The 16,029-nt window shown below is 41.0% G+C and overlaps 1 protein-coding gene across 1 annotated transcript in view; it reads left to right on the top strand.

Moving 5' to 3' along the window:
• The window catches only part of LOC129533805 (neurofibromin-like), a 170,391-nt gene that overhangs the window by 137,279 nt on the left and 17,083 nt on the right, over positions 1–16,029 (top strand). Inside the window, exons 12-14 of the mRNA XM_063706522.1 lie at positions 8,457–8,524; positions 8,754–8,829; positions 9,551–9,708. Of these exons, the coding sequence (XP_063562592.1) occupies positions 8,457–8,524; positions 8,754–8,829; positions 9,551–9,708 (302 nt within the window). The remainder of the gene's footprint in view (positions 1–8,456; positions 8,525–8,753; positions 8,830–9,550; positions 9,709–16,029) is intronic.

Genomic DNA, 16,029 nt, shown 5'->3' with positions numbered 1-16,029 from the left:
GCCTGGCCAACATGGTGAAACTCCATCTCTACTAAAAATACAAAAAATGGGCCGGGCACGGTGGCTCACGCCTGTAATCCCAGCACTTTGGGAGGCTGAAGCGGGTGGATCACGAGGTCAGGAGACCATCCTGGCTAACACGGTGAAACACTGTCCCTACTAAAAATACAAAAAATTAGCCAGGCGTGGTGGTGGGCGCCTGTAGTCCCAGCTACTTGGGAGGCTGAGGCAGGAGAATGGCGTGAACCCGGGAAGCAGAGCTTGCAGTGAGCCGAGATTGTGCCACTGCACTCCAGCCTGGGCAACAGAGTGAGACTCCGTCTCTAAATAAATAAATAAAATAAAATAAAAATACAAAAAATTAGCCGGGTGTGGTGGCACGCCCCTGTATTCCCAGCTACTCAGGTGGCCGAGGCACAGGAGAATCCCTCGAACCTGGGAGATGGAGGTTGTAGTGAGCTAAGATCACGCCATTGCACTCCAGCTTGGGCAACAAGACCGAAACTCCATCTAGAAAAAAAAAAAAAAGAAATGGAATACATAGCATTTGGTAGTTAATTTAGATATATGAGGTTAGAGAGATATCACCAAATATTACAGAATAAGCTGGTTAGAGCAGAAAAGGGAAGAAAAGGTTGATGGCAGAAGAGAGGGGTTGACCAGAAAAATGACAAATTCAGTTTTAGATCTTCTGAGTTTGAGCTATCAGTAGGATGTCCAACAAGAAACTTGTAGAACTGAAAGTTACTTACTTTGGCTTTGAGAATAGATTATGGTGTATAACACATTTAAGATGTCATAAAGGTAAAGTTGTTGCTAAAGAGCACTGTGAAGAGTAATGTCATTATTTGGAAATCAATGGAGGGTGAGAGCAAAGAGAATTCAAAGGGGTACTTTTAAAAACTGATTTGGAGAGTTACTTATTTGCAAGTCTAGAAAAAAGACTCATCTCTCTCTTAGACACTTACATAGATGTAATAAAAACCTTTATCCCTTCATTAAAAGTCAACAGGAGAAGTTCTTTGCCGAGGGACCATTGCCAGTAAAATCGTTTATAGACAGGTCATCTTTTCCAGACATAAATCTTTTTCTAGATGTGGACGATAAACTTATAGAAGAAGAAATTAAAGTACCCAATATATTTATATGGAGAAATGTTTACTGTTACTTGTGTTAAAATGCAGTCTACTATTTTGAACACTCCAATTAACGACATAAAGAAAATGAACATGGTTTTATGATGACGAAGATAGGATGAAGGCACTTTCGTATGCTGCTTGGTGATAGCAGCATTTGGCCCAACCCTAGTGAAAGGCAGCTTGGTAATCTTTTTCAAGGGCCCTAAAAATATTCATCTCTTTGACTAGACACTTCTAGAGATTCCTTATCTTAAATAATCAGTGATGTGGGAAAAGATTTTGATATAAAAATATTTATTAATGTTATTTATAAGAGTGAAATAACAGAAATAACTTCAGTGTTAAAACTGGAAAACATTTAAATAACCAGTGACTTAATACAGTGACTTAAATATTATGAGGGACATCAAAGCATACTGAAAAGACCTTGGTTTTAAAGCCCAATTCAATCATTTATTAGATCTGTAACCTTAGACACACAGGTTGTTCATCTGTAATATTCTGAAAGCATTAAGATTCCAAAAGAATTAAGTATATCATACTAAAAATACATGATATGTTTTAATTGTTTGTGTAATAGTTACTATTGCATATAGAGCCATCAAAAATAGGCCAGGCACGGTGGCTCACACCTGTAATCCCAGCACTTTGGGAGGTCCACGTGGGCAGATCACGAGGTCAGGAGTTCAAGACCAGCCTGACCAACATGGTGAAACCCTGTCTCTACTAAAAATACAAAAATTAGCTGGGTGTAGTGGCGCACACCTGTAATCCCAGCTACTGGGGAGGCTGAAGCAGGAGAATCGCTTGAACCTGGGAGACGGAGGTTGCAGTGAGCCAACATTGCGCCATTGCACTCCAGCCTGAGGGACAGAGCGAGGCTCCATCACAAAAAAAAAAAAAAAAAGAAGGGTTTTTACTGATATAGAAATAATTAGGGATACTATGAAAAAGAACAGGTTTGATATAGCCTATGTGATCTCAGTTATGTTAAATATATTTGTTTTCTACATGCATAGGAAAAGTGATGGACGTAAAACCACCAGATGTTAACTGCGATTGTCTCTGAATGGTAGAATCATTGATGGTTTTAAAAATTTCCCGTAAACGCTTGTGCTTTTGCTTTTTTTTTTTTTTGACGGAGTCTTGCTCTGTAGCTCAGGCTGGCATACAGTGACATGATTATAGTACACTGTAGCCTTGAAATCCTGGGCTTAAGCTATCTTCCCACTCCTGCTTTCGAAAGTGCTGAGATTATAGGCATGAGCCATTGGGCCTGGCCCTGTATATGTTTTTAAAACATTTTTATTATACTTTAAGTTCTGGGGTACATGTGCAGAACGTGCAGGTTTGTTACATAGGTGTCCATGTGCCGTGGTGGTTTGCTGCACCCATCAACCCATCATCTACCTTAGGTATTTCTCCTAATGCTATCCCTTCCCCCACCCCCCACCCCCACCCCCACCCCCCGACAGGCACCGATGTGTGATGGTCCCCTCCCTGTGTACATGTGTTCTTATTGTTCAACTCCCACTTATGAGTGAGAACATGTGGTGTTTGGTTTTCTGTTCTTGTGTTTGCCGAGAGTGATGATTTCCAGCTTCATCTATGTCCCTGCAAAGGACGTGAACTTATCCTTTTTTGTGTCTGCATAGTATTCCGTGGTGTATATGTGCCACATTTTCTTTATCCAGTCTATCATTGATGGCCATTTGGATTGGTTCCAAGTCTTTGCTGTTGTGAACAGTGCTGCAGTAAACATACGTGTGCATGTGTCTTTATAGCAGAATGATTTGAAATCCTTTGGGTATATACCCAGTAATGGGATTGCTGGGTCAAATGGTATTTCTAGTTCTAGATCCTTGAGGAATTGCCACACTGTCTTCCACAATGGTTGAACTAATTTACACTCCCACCAACAGTGTAAAAGTGTTCCTGTTTCTCCACATTCTCTCCAGCATCTTTTGTTTCCTGACTTTTTAATGATCGCCATTCTAACTGGTGTGAGATGGTATCTCATTGTGGTTTTGATTTGCATTTCTGTAATGACCAGTGATAATGAGCTTTTCTTTATATGTTTGTTGTCTTCTTTTGAGAAGTGTCTGTTCATATCCTTCATCCACTTTTTAATGGGGTTGTTTGTGTTTTTCTTGTAAATTTAAGTTCTTTGTAGATTCTGGTTATTAGCCCTTTGTCAGATGGGTAGATTACAAAAATTTTCTCCCATTCTGTAGGTTGCCTCTGCACTCTGATGGTAGTTTCTTTCGCTATGCAGAAACTCTTTAGTTTAATTAGATCCCATTTGTCAATTTTGGCTTTTGTTGTCATTGCTTTTGGTGTTTTAGTCATGAAGCCTTTCCCCATGCCTGTGTCCTGAATGGTATTGCCTAGGTTTCTTTCTAGGGTTTTTATGATTTTAGGTCTTGCGTTTAAGTCTTTAGTCCATCTTGAATTAATTTTTATATAAGGTGTAAGGAAAGGGTCCAGTTTCAGTTTTCTGCATATGGCTAGCCAGTTTTGCCAATACCATTTATTAAATAGGGAATCCTTTCCCCATTGCTTGTTTTTGTCAGGTTTGTCAAAGATCAGATGGCTGTAGATGTGTGGTGTTATTTCTGAGGCCTCTGTTCTGTTCCATTGGTCTATGTATCTGTTTTGGTACCAGTACCATGCTGTTTTGGTTACTGTAGCCGTGTATAGTTTGAAGTCAGGTAGTGTGATTCCTCCAGCTTTGTTCTTTTTGCTTAGGATTGTCTTGGTTATGCGGGCTCTTTTCTGGTTTCATATGAAATTTAAAGTAGTGTTTTCTAACTCTGTGAAGAAAGTCCATGGTAGTTTGATGGGGATAGCATTGAATCTATAAATTGCTTTGGGCAGTACGGCCATTTTCACGGTATTGATTCTTCCTATCCATGAGCATGGAATGTTTTTCCATTTGTTTGTGTCCTCTCTGGCTGGCGTCTGGTGGGTGCCCCTCTGGGACAAAGGTAGGAACAGGCAGCAATCTTTGTTGTTCTGCAGAGGTAGGAACAGCTCCAGAGGTAGGAACAGGCAGCAATCTTTGTTGTTCTGCAGCCTCCACTGGTGATACTCTGGCAAACAGGGTCTGGAGTGGACCTCCAGCAAACTCCAGCAGACCTGCAGCAGAGGGTTCTGCCTGTTAGAAGGAAAAGTAAGAAAGGAATAGTATCAACATCACCAACATCAAAGACCAAAGGTAGATAAATCCACGAAAATGGGGAGAAACCAGTGCAAAAAGGCTGAAAAAAAAAACCGAGCACGCCTCTTCTCCTCCAAAGGATCACAACTCCTCACCAGCAAGGGAACAAAACTGGATGAAGAATGAGTTTGACGAATTGACAGAAGTAGGCTTCAGAAGATGGATAATAACAAACTCCTCCGAGCTAAAGGAGCATGTTCTAACCCAATGCAAGGAAGCTAAAAACCTGGAAAAAAGGTTAGACGAATTGCTGACTAGAATAACCATCTTAGAGAAGAATATAAATGGCCTCATGGAGCTGAAAAATACAGCATGAGAACTTCCTGAAGCATACACAAGTATCACTAGCCAAATCGATCAAGCAGAAGAAAGGATATCAGAGATTGAAGATCAACTCAATGAAATAAAGTGAGAAGACAAGATTAGAGAAAAAAGAGTGAAAAGAAACGAACAAAGTCTCCAAGAAATATGGGACTATGTGAAAAGACCAAATCTACATTTGGTTAGTGTACCTGAAAGTGATGGGGAGAATGGAACAAAGTTGGAGAACACTCTTCAGGATATTATGCAGGAGAACTTCCCCAACCTAGCAAGGCAGGCCAACATTCAAATTCAGGAAATACAGAGAACACTACAAAGATAATCGTCGAGAAGAGCAACCCCAAGACATATAATCGTCAGATTCACCAAGGTTGAAATGAAGGAAAAAATATTAAGGGCAGCCAGAGAGAAAGGTCGGGTTACCCACAAAGGGAAGCCCATCAGACTAACAGCAGATCTCTAGGCAGAAACCCTACAAGCCAGAAGAGAGTGGGGGCCAATATTCAACATTCTTAAAGAAAAGAATTTTCATCCCAGAATTTCATATCCAGCCAAACTAAGCTTCATAAGCGAAGGAGAAATAAAATCCTTTACAGACAAGCAAATGCTGAGAGATTTTTGTCACCACCAGGCCTGCCTTACAAGAGCTCCTGAAGGAAGCACTAAGCATGGAAAGGAACAACCAGTACCAGCCACTGCAAAAACATACCAAATTGTAAAGACCATCTATGCTATGAAGAAACTGCATTAACTAATGGGCAAAATAACCAGCTAGCATCATAGTGACAAATTCACACATAACAATATTAACCTTAAATGTAAATGGGCTAAATAACCAGCTAGCATCATAATAACAAATTCACACATAACACTATTAACCTTAAATGTAAACAGGCTAAATGCCCCAATTAAAAGACACAGACTGGCAAATTGGCTGAAGAGTCAAGACCCATCGCTGTGCTGTATTCAGGAGACCCATCTCACATGCAAAGTTACACATAGGCTCAAAATAAAGGGTTGGAGGAAGATTTACCAAGCAAATGGAAAGGAAAAAAAAAGCAGGGTTGCAATCCTAGTATCTGATAAAACAGACTTTAAACCAACAAAAAAGATCAAAAGAGTCAAAGAAGGGTATTACATAATGGTAAAGGGATCAATGCAACAAGAAGAGCTAACTACCCTAAATATATATGCACCCAATGCAGGAACACCCAGAGTCATAAAGCAAGTCCTTAGAGACCTACAAAGAGACTTAGACTCCCACGCAATAATAGTGGGAGACTTTAACACCCCACTGTCAACAATAGACAGATCAACGAGACAGAAAGTTAAGAAGGATATCCAGGAATTGAACTCAGCCCTGCACCAAGTGGACCTAATAGACATCTACAGAACTCTCCACCCCAAATCAACAGAATATATATTCTTCTCAGCACCACATTGCACTTATTCCAAAATTGACCACATAATTGGAATACAACACTCCTCAGCAAATGCCAAAGAATGGAAATCATAACAAAGTCTCTCAGACCACAGTGCAATCAAACTAGAGCTCAGGATTAAGAAACTCACTCTAAACCACACAACTACATGGAAACTGAACAACCTGCTCCTGAATGACTACTGGGAAGATAACGAAATGAAGGCAGAAATAAAGGTGTTCTTTGAAACCAGCGAGAAAAATACACAACGTACCAAAACCTCTGGGATACATTTATAGCAGTGTGTAGAGGGAAATTTATAGCACTAAATGCCCACAAGATAAAGCAGGAAAGATCTAAAATTGACACCCTAACATCACAATTAAAAGAATTAGAGAAGCAAGAGCAAACAAATTCAAAAGCTAGCAGAAGACAAGAAATAACTAAGATGAGAGCAGAACTGAAGGAGATAGAGACACGAAAAACCTTTCAAAAAATCAGTGAGTCTCCTGACCTCGTGATCCGCCGCCTTGGCCTCAGTGAAATCCCATCTACTAAAAATACACAAAAATTAGCTGGGTGTGGTGGCCGGCACCTGTAGTCCCAGCTACTCAGGAGTCTGAGGCAGGAGAATGGCGTGCACCCGGGAGGCGGAGCTTGCAGTGAGCCAGGATCGTGCCTCTGCACTCCAGCCTGGGTGACAGAGCAAGACTCTGTTTAAAAAAAAAAAAAAAAAAATCAATGAATCCAGGAGCTGGTTTTTTGAAAAGATCAACAAAATAGATAGACCACTAGCCAGACTAATAAAGAAGAAAGAGAGGAGAATCAAATAGACGCAATAAAAAATGATAAAAGGGATATCACCACCGATCCCACAGAAATACAAACTACCATCAGAGAATACTATGAACACCTCTATGCAAATAAACTAGAAAATCTAGAAGAAATGGATGAATTCCTCGACACATACACCCTCACAAGACTAAACCAGGAAGAAGTCGAATCCCTGAATAGACCAATAACAAGTTCTGAAATTGAGGCAATAATTAATAGCCTACCAACCAAAAAAAGTCCAGGACCAGATGGATTCACAGCCAGATTCTACCAGAGGAGGAGCTGGTACCATTCCTTCTGAAACTATTTCAAAGAATAGAAAAAGAGTGAATCTTCCCTAACTCATTTTATGAGGCCAGCATCATGGTGATACCAAAACCTGGCAGAGACACAACAACAAGAGAAAATTTTAGGCTAATATCCCTGATGAACATTGATGCAAAAATCCTCAATAAAATTATGGCAAACTGAATCCAACAAGCACATCAAAAAGCTTATCCGCCATGATCAAGTTGGCTTCATCCCTGCGACGCAAGGCTGGTTTCAGCATACACAAATCAATGAAAGTAATCCATCACGTAAACAGAACCAATGGCAAAAACCACGATTATCTCAATAGATACAGAAAAGGCCTTTGATAAAATTCAGCCCTTCATGCCAAAGACTCTGAATAAACTAGGGATTGATCAGACTTATCTCAAAATAATAAGAGCTATTTATGACAAACCCACAGCCAATATCCTACTGAATGGGCAAAAACTGGAAGGATTCCCTTTGAAAACTGGCACAAGACAAGGATGCCCTCTCTCACCACTCCTATTCAACCTAATATTGGAAGTTCTGGCCAGGGCAATCAGGAAGAGAAAGAAATAAAGGGTATTCAGTTAGGAAAAGAGAAAGTCAAATTGCCTCTGTTTGCAGATGACATGGGTGTATGTTTAGAAAACCCCATCGTCTCAGCCCAAAATCTCCTTAAGCTGATAAGCAACTTCAGCAAAGTCTCAGGATACAAAATCAATGTGCAAAAATCACAAGCATTCCTATACACCAATAACAGACAGCCAAATCATGTGTGAACTCCCATTCACAATTGCTACAAAGAGAATAAAATACCTAGGAATCCAACTTACAAGGGATGTGAAGGACCTCTTCAAGGAGAACTACAAACCACTGCTCTAGGAAATAAGAGAAGACACAAATGGAAAACCATTCCATGCTCATGGATAGGAAGAATCAATATCCTGTGTGTGTTTTATACTTTTTTTTGAAAAAGCAAGTTATTAAAAACAAAAGGAAAAGCTCACAATCATGGACGTCCAAGGCATGTTTGCTGTGTATGGAATTTTTCTTTCCTAGCAGACAACTACCGAGTTTTGGGTTTATGTTGGGTGTCTTTACCTTTCATTGCTTACAGATAATATTGGAGCAAAAGTAATATGTAAATGGAAAGTTATTTTGCTCTGAGTTGTATTTGTGTTAACTTATTCTAGAGTTAATTTTTAAACATTGTGTTTTTTCCAGAAACAGCATTTAAATTTAAAGCCCTAAAGAAGGTTGCGCAGTTAGCAGTTATAAATAGCCTGGAAAAGGTAAGTTACAACCTCTCTGGTATTCAAAGTTTGTTTTCGATGATAAAATTTGCTGCTGTTAGCATTCTGAATCAAAAAGTTATGACTTGAGTGATGGTTTCACATTAATTTTCAGGAAGAATACATTGTAATATTATTATGAAGGAAGTTAGAAGTTTGTGACATTTTATTTACTATATCACAAAAGATCACTGCTTTCATATAAAGACATGTGGTTCTTTATTTATAGGCATTTTGGAACTGGGTAGAAAATTATCCAGATGAATTTACAAAACTATACCAGATCCCACAGACTGATATGGCTGGTAAGGATACGATTGATTTTTTTTTTTTTTTTGTCTTTTAAATGCCTACTTGTGACATAAAAACCTATCATCATTTTCCAAGTTATTTGTGTTATAAAGGTGCTTTTACATCTTCTATTGTCAACTGGTGTCAAATAGGAAATACTGTTTTTCTCTTGATTTCTAAATTACGCCCAATCCTCTTCCTTTCCTTGGAGCAAACAAAGTAGTTTGAAATGAAGATCAGATCTTTAGAGCTGTGATAGGATGGGATGTCTGGCTCTTTGTTGTGAAGAAGCATGTGCTCTGAAGCTTTATCTTGTATTTAGGGAGATGTGTATAAAGTAGTAATATTCTCACCTATAATGTAAGACACAACTGCAAGGCAGAGAATACAGACTCCTGGAGAACTTTGGTAATTCTTTTTGGGAAGCTGTTCAGTCTTTGTTGCTTGGGTACATCACACTTTGCATAAGGCCCTTCACGGTGAGACTGAATACACAATCATCCATTCTAAAATGTAAGCTTTTCCAGGATAGATCAAGATAGCTCTTCTAACACTTAGAGAATATTACATTGCTTGTCTACTTATCAGAATGCATTTGTGTAGTTGCTTAAATGAAGTTCCATGTTTATCTTTTAAAAATGTTGCCCTTGGGTTTTTACATAGTGTCAGCTTTTACTTTAATGCCAGGGATTTTGTTCCTATCTAATAATGTCATTTAATATATTTTTCATGCAGAATGTGCAGAAAAGCTATTTGACTTGGTGGATGGTTTTGCTGAAAGCACCAAATGTAAAGCAGCAGTTTGGCCACTACAAATCATTATCCTTATCTTGTGTCCAGAAATAATCCAGGATATATCCAAAGATGTGGTTGATGAAAACAACATGAATAAGGTAAGGAAGGCAAAATTATTTCCATTATATCTAGATGTGAAGCAGTTTATTTTACTCTAGGTGTGTATTACTTTAGGCTTATTATTTAAGCAAAGTATTTCAGGGAACCATTTAAATTATCATTTTAGGTTTCTTTGTTTGGTGGACTTAGAAGAGACATACTCATACATAATTTTATTTGGCAGAGGGAAAATAATACCAGGCAATGATCAAAGATTTAAAATAATCCCTTAATTTCATTCTTTTGTCTGAGAAGACTAAACGATACCTCTGTTATTATTAAACGTAGTTTCTCTAATATTCACTGAAAGGATTGCCCTACTTGAGCTCATCACTTTTATAGTGTGTTATTTGCATGTACTTAGGGTGTGTGTCCATATAGTGCTACTGAAATTATCTAGTAACTCATTTTAAGTATTTTAGAACAGTTTTCAAAGAATTTTGCCAGGAAGGTAAGGCTCTTGCATATACCATCTATAGTGAAATTGGCACCATGACAACTGGTAATTCTAGGAGGCTCTTAAAAATTTTTTAAATAATCACCTAGGCGATTGAAAAAAAAAAGAGCTGAGTATTAATCTTAGGATTTTACTGAAATTTCAATATGCAGTTTGTTTTGCAAATTTTTTTTTTTTCATTTTCTGCTGCTTTTGGAGAAACACTCTTAGCTGGCTAAACATGAGATGGGTTCCTTCATGGTTTGCCTGTAGATGGAGATGTTCAGAATCAGCTGAATGATTTATTACTTCGTAGAAGTATTGGACAGGGAATTTATACATTAAAGGGTAAATAAATGAACCAGGTAATCCTTGAGAGTCTGTGATTGCGTGTTACTCCACTTAGGTGTGTATCTCAACTTTTCCATTATGAGGACACCATTTTTCATGGTAGATTGTTTTGGAGCCCTTCAAAATAGTAGGTTTGATGATAAATACTGAGTGTCAACTTGATTGGATTGAAGGATCCAAAGTATTGATCCTGGGTGTATCTGTGAGGGTGTTGCCAAAGGAGATTAACATTCGAGTCAGTGGGCTGGGAAAGGCAGACCCACCCTTAATCTGGGTGGTGCACCATCTAATCAGCTGCCAGCATGGCTGGAGTATAAGCAGGCAGAAAAATGTGAAACGAGAGACGGGCCTAGCCTCCCAGCCTACATCTTTCTCCTGTGTTGGATGCTTCCTGCCGTTGAACATCAGACTCCAAGTTCTTCAGTTTTGGAACTTGGACTGGCTCTTCTTGCCTCTCAGCCTGCAGACGGCCTATTGTGGGACCTTGTGATCGTGCTAGTTAATAGTTAATATCCCCTTTATATAAATATTCTATTACTTCTGTCCCTCTAGAGAACCCTAATAGAGATTTTGGTACAAGCGGCGTGGTTCTAGAGGAACGGAATATTAAGGATGGAGTTTCTTAGTTTGGGGGTTTCTGGAGTTTGCTGCTTAATATGATTAGACCCTAAAATGCTAAGGACTCTACTTCTAATATTGTGGCGAACACGGATAGTCGTTGGTGTGAACTGTTTAGAGAGTTTGCAAAATAAATGCATTTGACACTCCTGATTCACCACTAATGAGAGGCAAGGAGTTTAGTGACTCTATACATAATACCTTTGACCATATATGGAGAACCAAGGAACATAATGAAGCTGGTTGGTTGCTCCTAAATTCAGTGGACAAAGTGGTGAAAGAAAATGATGAACTCAGGGATTCTGTCTCCCAGCTTCAGAAGCAGATACTGAGCCTCAAATCTGCTAAGATTGACCTGAGTGAGACCCTTATCTCCTGTAGAAAAAGAGCTGAAATTGTGAAAAAACAAACACAAACTCTTATCATGCAAGTGGCTGACCTGCAACAAAAGGTGCATGTACAGCCTAACCAGGTGTCTGCTGTTAAAGTGTGGGCATTGATTGGAAAAGAATGGGACCCTGCAACTTGGAAAGGGGATGTGTGGGAGGACCCTGATGAAGCTGGGGACTCTGAGTTTGTAAACTCTGATGAACCTTTTTTGCCAGAAGAAACAGCTTCCCCATCCCCAGTAGTGGCAACATCCCCTCCCTGAGCCATGCTGCCATCAGCCTTTCCACTTCTGTCTGAAGAGATAAACCCTGCACTGCCTGAGGCAACAGGGATGGCCTCCCCTGAGGCAGTTGCCAGGTAAGATAATGTTGATTCTCCTCAGGAGCCGCCCCCAACACCCCTGTTTGTTTCTAGACCTATAACCAGACTAAAGTCGTGGCAGGTCCCTGGAGGTGAGGCTGAGAGTGTGACCCATGAGGAGGTACACTACACTCGTAAAGAACTGCTAGAGTTTTCTAATTTATATAAACAAATCTTACTTGGAGAGACCTTGGTCACGTTTCAAATCCACAACATATGACACTGGTCTATTACATTAATGATATTATGCTGATTGGATTCTGTGAGCAAGAAGTAGCAAACTCACTGGACTTATTGGTGAGACGTTTGGGTGCCAGAGGATGGGAAATAAATCCGACTAAAACTCAGGGACCTTCTACCTCAGTAAAATTTCTAGGGCTCCAGGGGTGTGGGGCCTGTCAAGATATTCTTTCTAAGGTGAAGGATAAGTTGCTGCATTTGGCCCCTCCTACAAAAAAGAAAGAGGCACAATGCCTAGTGGGCCTACTTGGATTTTGGAGGCAACACATTCCTTATTTAGGTGTGTTACTCTGGCCCATTTATCCAGTGACCCAAAAGACTGCCAGTTTTGAGTGGGGTCCAGAACAGGAGAAGGCTCTGCAACAGGTCCAGGCTGCTGTGCAAGGTGCTCTGCCACTTGGGCCGTATGACACAACAGATCCAATGGTGCTTGAAGTGTCAGTGGCAGATAAGGATGCAGTTTAGAGCCTTTGGCAGGCCCCCATAGGTAAATCACAGCGGAGGCCTCTAGGATTTTGGAGCAAGGCCCTGCCATCTTCTGCAGATAACTACTCTCCTTTTGAGATACAGCTCTTGACCTGTTACTGGGCTTTGGTGGAAACTGAATGTTTGACTGTGGGTCTTCAAGTCACCTTGTGACGTGAACTGCCTATCTGTGAACTGGGTGTGTTCTGACCCATCTAGCCATAAAGTGGGTTGTGCACAGCGGCATTCCATCATCAAATGGAAGTGGTACATACACGATCGGGCTCAAGCAGGTCCTGAAGGCACAAGTAAGTTACATGAGGAAGTGGCTCAAATGCCCATGGTCTCCACTCATGCCACTCTACCTTCTGTCTCCCCACCTATACTGATAGCCTCAGGGAGTTCCTTATGATCAGTTGGCAGAGGAAGAGAAGACTAGGGCCTGGCTCACAGATGGTTCTGCACAATATGCAGGCACCGCCTGAAAGTGGACAGCTGCAGCACTACAGCCCCTTTCTAGGACATCCCTGAAGGATAGCGGTGAAGGGAAATCTTCCCAGTGGGCAGAACTTTGAGCAGTGCACGTGGCTGTGCGCTTTGCATGGAAGGAGAAATGGCCAGATGTGTGATTATATACTGATTCATGGGCTGTAGCCAGTGGTTTGGCTGGATGGTCAGGGACTTGGAAGAAGCATGATTGGAAAATTGGTGACAAAGAGATTTGAGGAAGAGGTATGTGGATAGACCTCTCTGAGTGGTTAAAAACTGTGAAGATGTTTGTATCTCATGTGAGTGCTCAGCAACAGGTGACCTCAGCAGAGAAGGATTTTAATAATCAAGTGGATAGGATGACCTGTTCTGTGGATACCACTTAGCCTCCTTCCCCAGCTACCCCTCTCCTCACCCAATGGGCCCATGAACAAAGTGGCCATGGTGGCAGGGATGGAGGTTATGCATGGGCTCAGCAACTTGGACTTCACTCACCAAGGCTGACTTGGCTATGGCCACTGCTCAGTGTCCAATTTGCCAGCAACGGAGACCAACACTGAGCCCTTGATATGACACCATTCCTCGGGGTGATCAGCCAGCTACCTTGTGGCAGGTTGGTTACATTGGACCTCTTCCATCACGGAAAGGGCAGAAATTTGTCCTCACTGGAATAGACACTTACTCCTTATATGGGTTTGCCTATCCTGTATGCAATGCTTCTGTCAAGATTACCATGCATGGGCTCACAGAATGCCTTACCCACCGTCATGGTATTCCACACAGCATTGCCTCTGACCAAGGCACTCACTTTATGGCTAAAGAAGTGTGGCAGTGGGCTCATGCTCATGGAATTCACTGGTTTTTTGTTTGTTTGTTTTTTTGAGATGGAGTGTTGCTCTGTTGCCAGGCTGGAGTGCAGTGGCGCGATCTCGGCTCACTGCAACCTCTGCCTCCCGGGTTCAAGCGATTCTCCTGCCTCAGCCTCCCAAGTACCTGGGACTACAGGTGTGTGCCACCACGCCCAGCTAATTTTTGTATTTTTAGTAGTGATGGGGTTTCACCATGTTGGCCAGGAAGGTCTCAATCTGTTGACCTTGTATCTGCCCCCGTCGGTCTCCCAAAGTGCTTAGGATTACAGGCATGAGCCAGTGTGCCTGGTCACACTGGTCTTGCCATGTTCCCCACCATTCTGAAGCAGCTGGATTGGTAGAACAGCAGAATGGCCTTTTGAAGTCACAGTTACAATGCCAACTAGAAGACAGTACTTTGCAGGGCTGGAGCAAAGTTTTCCAGAAGGCTGTGTATGCTCTGAATCAGCGTCCAATATATGGTACTGTCTCCCATAGCCAGAATTCCCGGGTCCGGGAATCACTCACCATCACCCCTAGTGATCCACTAGAACATTTTTCTTCCCTTTCTTGAGACATTATGTTCTGCTGGCCTAGAGGTCTTAGTTCCAGAGGGAGGAACGCTGCCACCAGGAGACACAACAGCAATTCCATTAAACTGGAAGTTAAGATTGCCACCTGGACACACTTTGGGCTCCTCCTATCTTTAAGTCAACAGGCTAAGAAGGGAGTTACAGTGTTGGCTGGGGTGATTGACCCTGACTATCAAGATGAAATCAGTCTACTACTCCACAGCGAGGGTAAAGAAGAGTATGCATGGAGATCCATTAGGGCGTCTTTTAGTATTACCATGTATTGCCATGCCCTGTGATTAAGGTAAATGGGAAACTACAATAGCCCCATCCAGGCAGGACTACAAATGACCCAGACCCTTCAGGAATGAAGGTTTGGGTCACTCTACCAGGAAAAAAACTACCACTTGCTGAGGTGCTTGCTGAAGGTAAAGGGAATACAGAATGGCTAGTAGAAGAAGGTGGTCATCAATACCAGCTACGACTGCATGACCAGCTGCAGAAACAAGGACTGTAATTGTCATGAGTATTTCCTCCTCCTTTTGTTAAAAACATGTTTGTGCCCGTATACACCTGTACTAAGAAAGTATCTTCATTTTATTTCCTTTTTCTTTTATCATATGACTTAAGATTTATTGACTTCACATCAGCATTTAAGTATTGTTAACTTTTAGTATTTGGGTTGGGATAGGTGTGTTTCTGGTTGTATGAAGGATAGTTGTATTATGTTAGGCATAATTATGACCTTATTATCTTTATTTGAAGAGTATGTATGATCTCAGGAGATATGTATGGGTTCAAGTTGACAACGGGTGGACTTGTGATGGTTAATACTAAGTGTCATCTTGACTGGATTGAAGGATACAAAGTATTGATCCTGGGTGTGTCTGTGAGGGTGTTGCCAAAGGAGATTGACATTTGAGTCAGTGGGCTGGGAAAGGCAGACCCACCCTTAATCTGGGTGGCTACCATCTAATCAGCTGCCAGTGTGGCTAGAGTATAAGCAGGCAGAAAAATGTGAAAAGAGAGACGGGCCTAGCCTCCCAGCCTACATCTTCCTCCTGTGCTGGATGCTTCCTGCCCTCCAGCGTCAGACTCCAAGTTCTTCAGTTTTGGAACTTGGACTGGCTCTCCTTGCTCCTCACCCTGCAGACAGCCTATTGTGGGACCTCGTGATCATGTGAGTTAATATTTAATAAACTCCCCTTTATATAAGTGTATATTCCCTTAATTCTGTCCCTCTAGAGAACCCTGACTAATACAGTAGGGTGTTTTGTTTTGTTTTGTTGTTTATTGGAAAAATAGAAATAAATAAATAAGCTATAGATTCAGTAGTACTCGAGTGAATTTACGTTTTAATAATCACAACTGTAGCTTTCTAAGTGTTTACTGGTTATTTGTGTATCTTCAGGGAATTGCTGATTTTTCCATTGAATTGTTTGTCTTTTATTGATTTGTAAGGGTATATGTGTACATTTTTACTTGGTTTCATTTTTAAACTTTATGAGTTCTTTTTACTATATAGATATTTAAAATTTGCATGTAGTCACC

This window comes from Gorilla gorilla, chromosome 4 (assembly GCF_029281585.2).
Source record: "Gorilla gorilla gorilla isolate KB3781 chromosome 4, NHGRI_mGorGor1-v2.1_pri, whole genome shotgun sequence".
NCBI lineage: Eukaryota > Metazoa > Chordata > Mammalia > Primates > Hominidae > Gorilla > Gorilla gorilla.
Note: the sequence above shows the minus strand (reverse complement) of the source record. Positions and strands in the feature narration are given on the sequence as shown.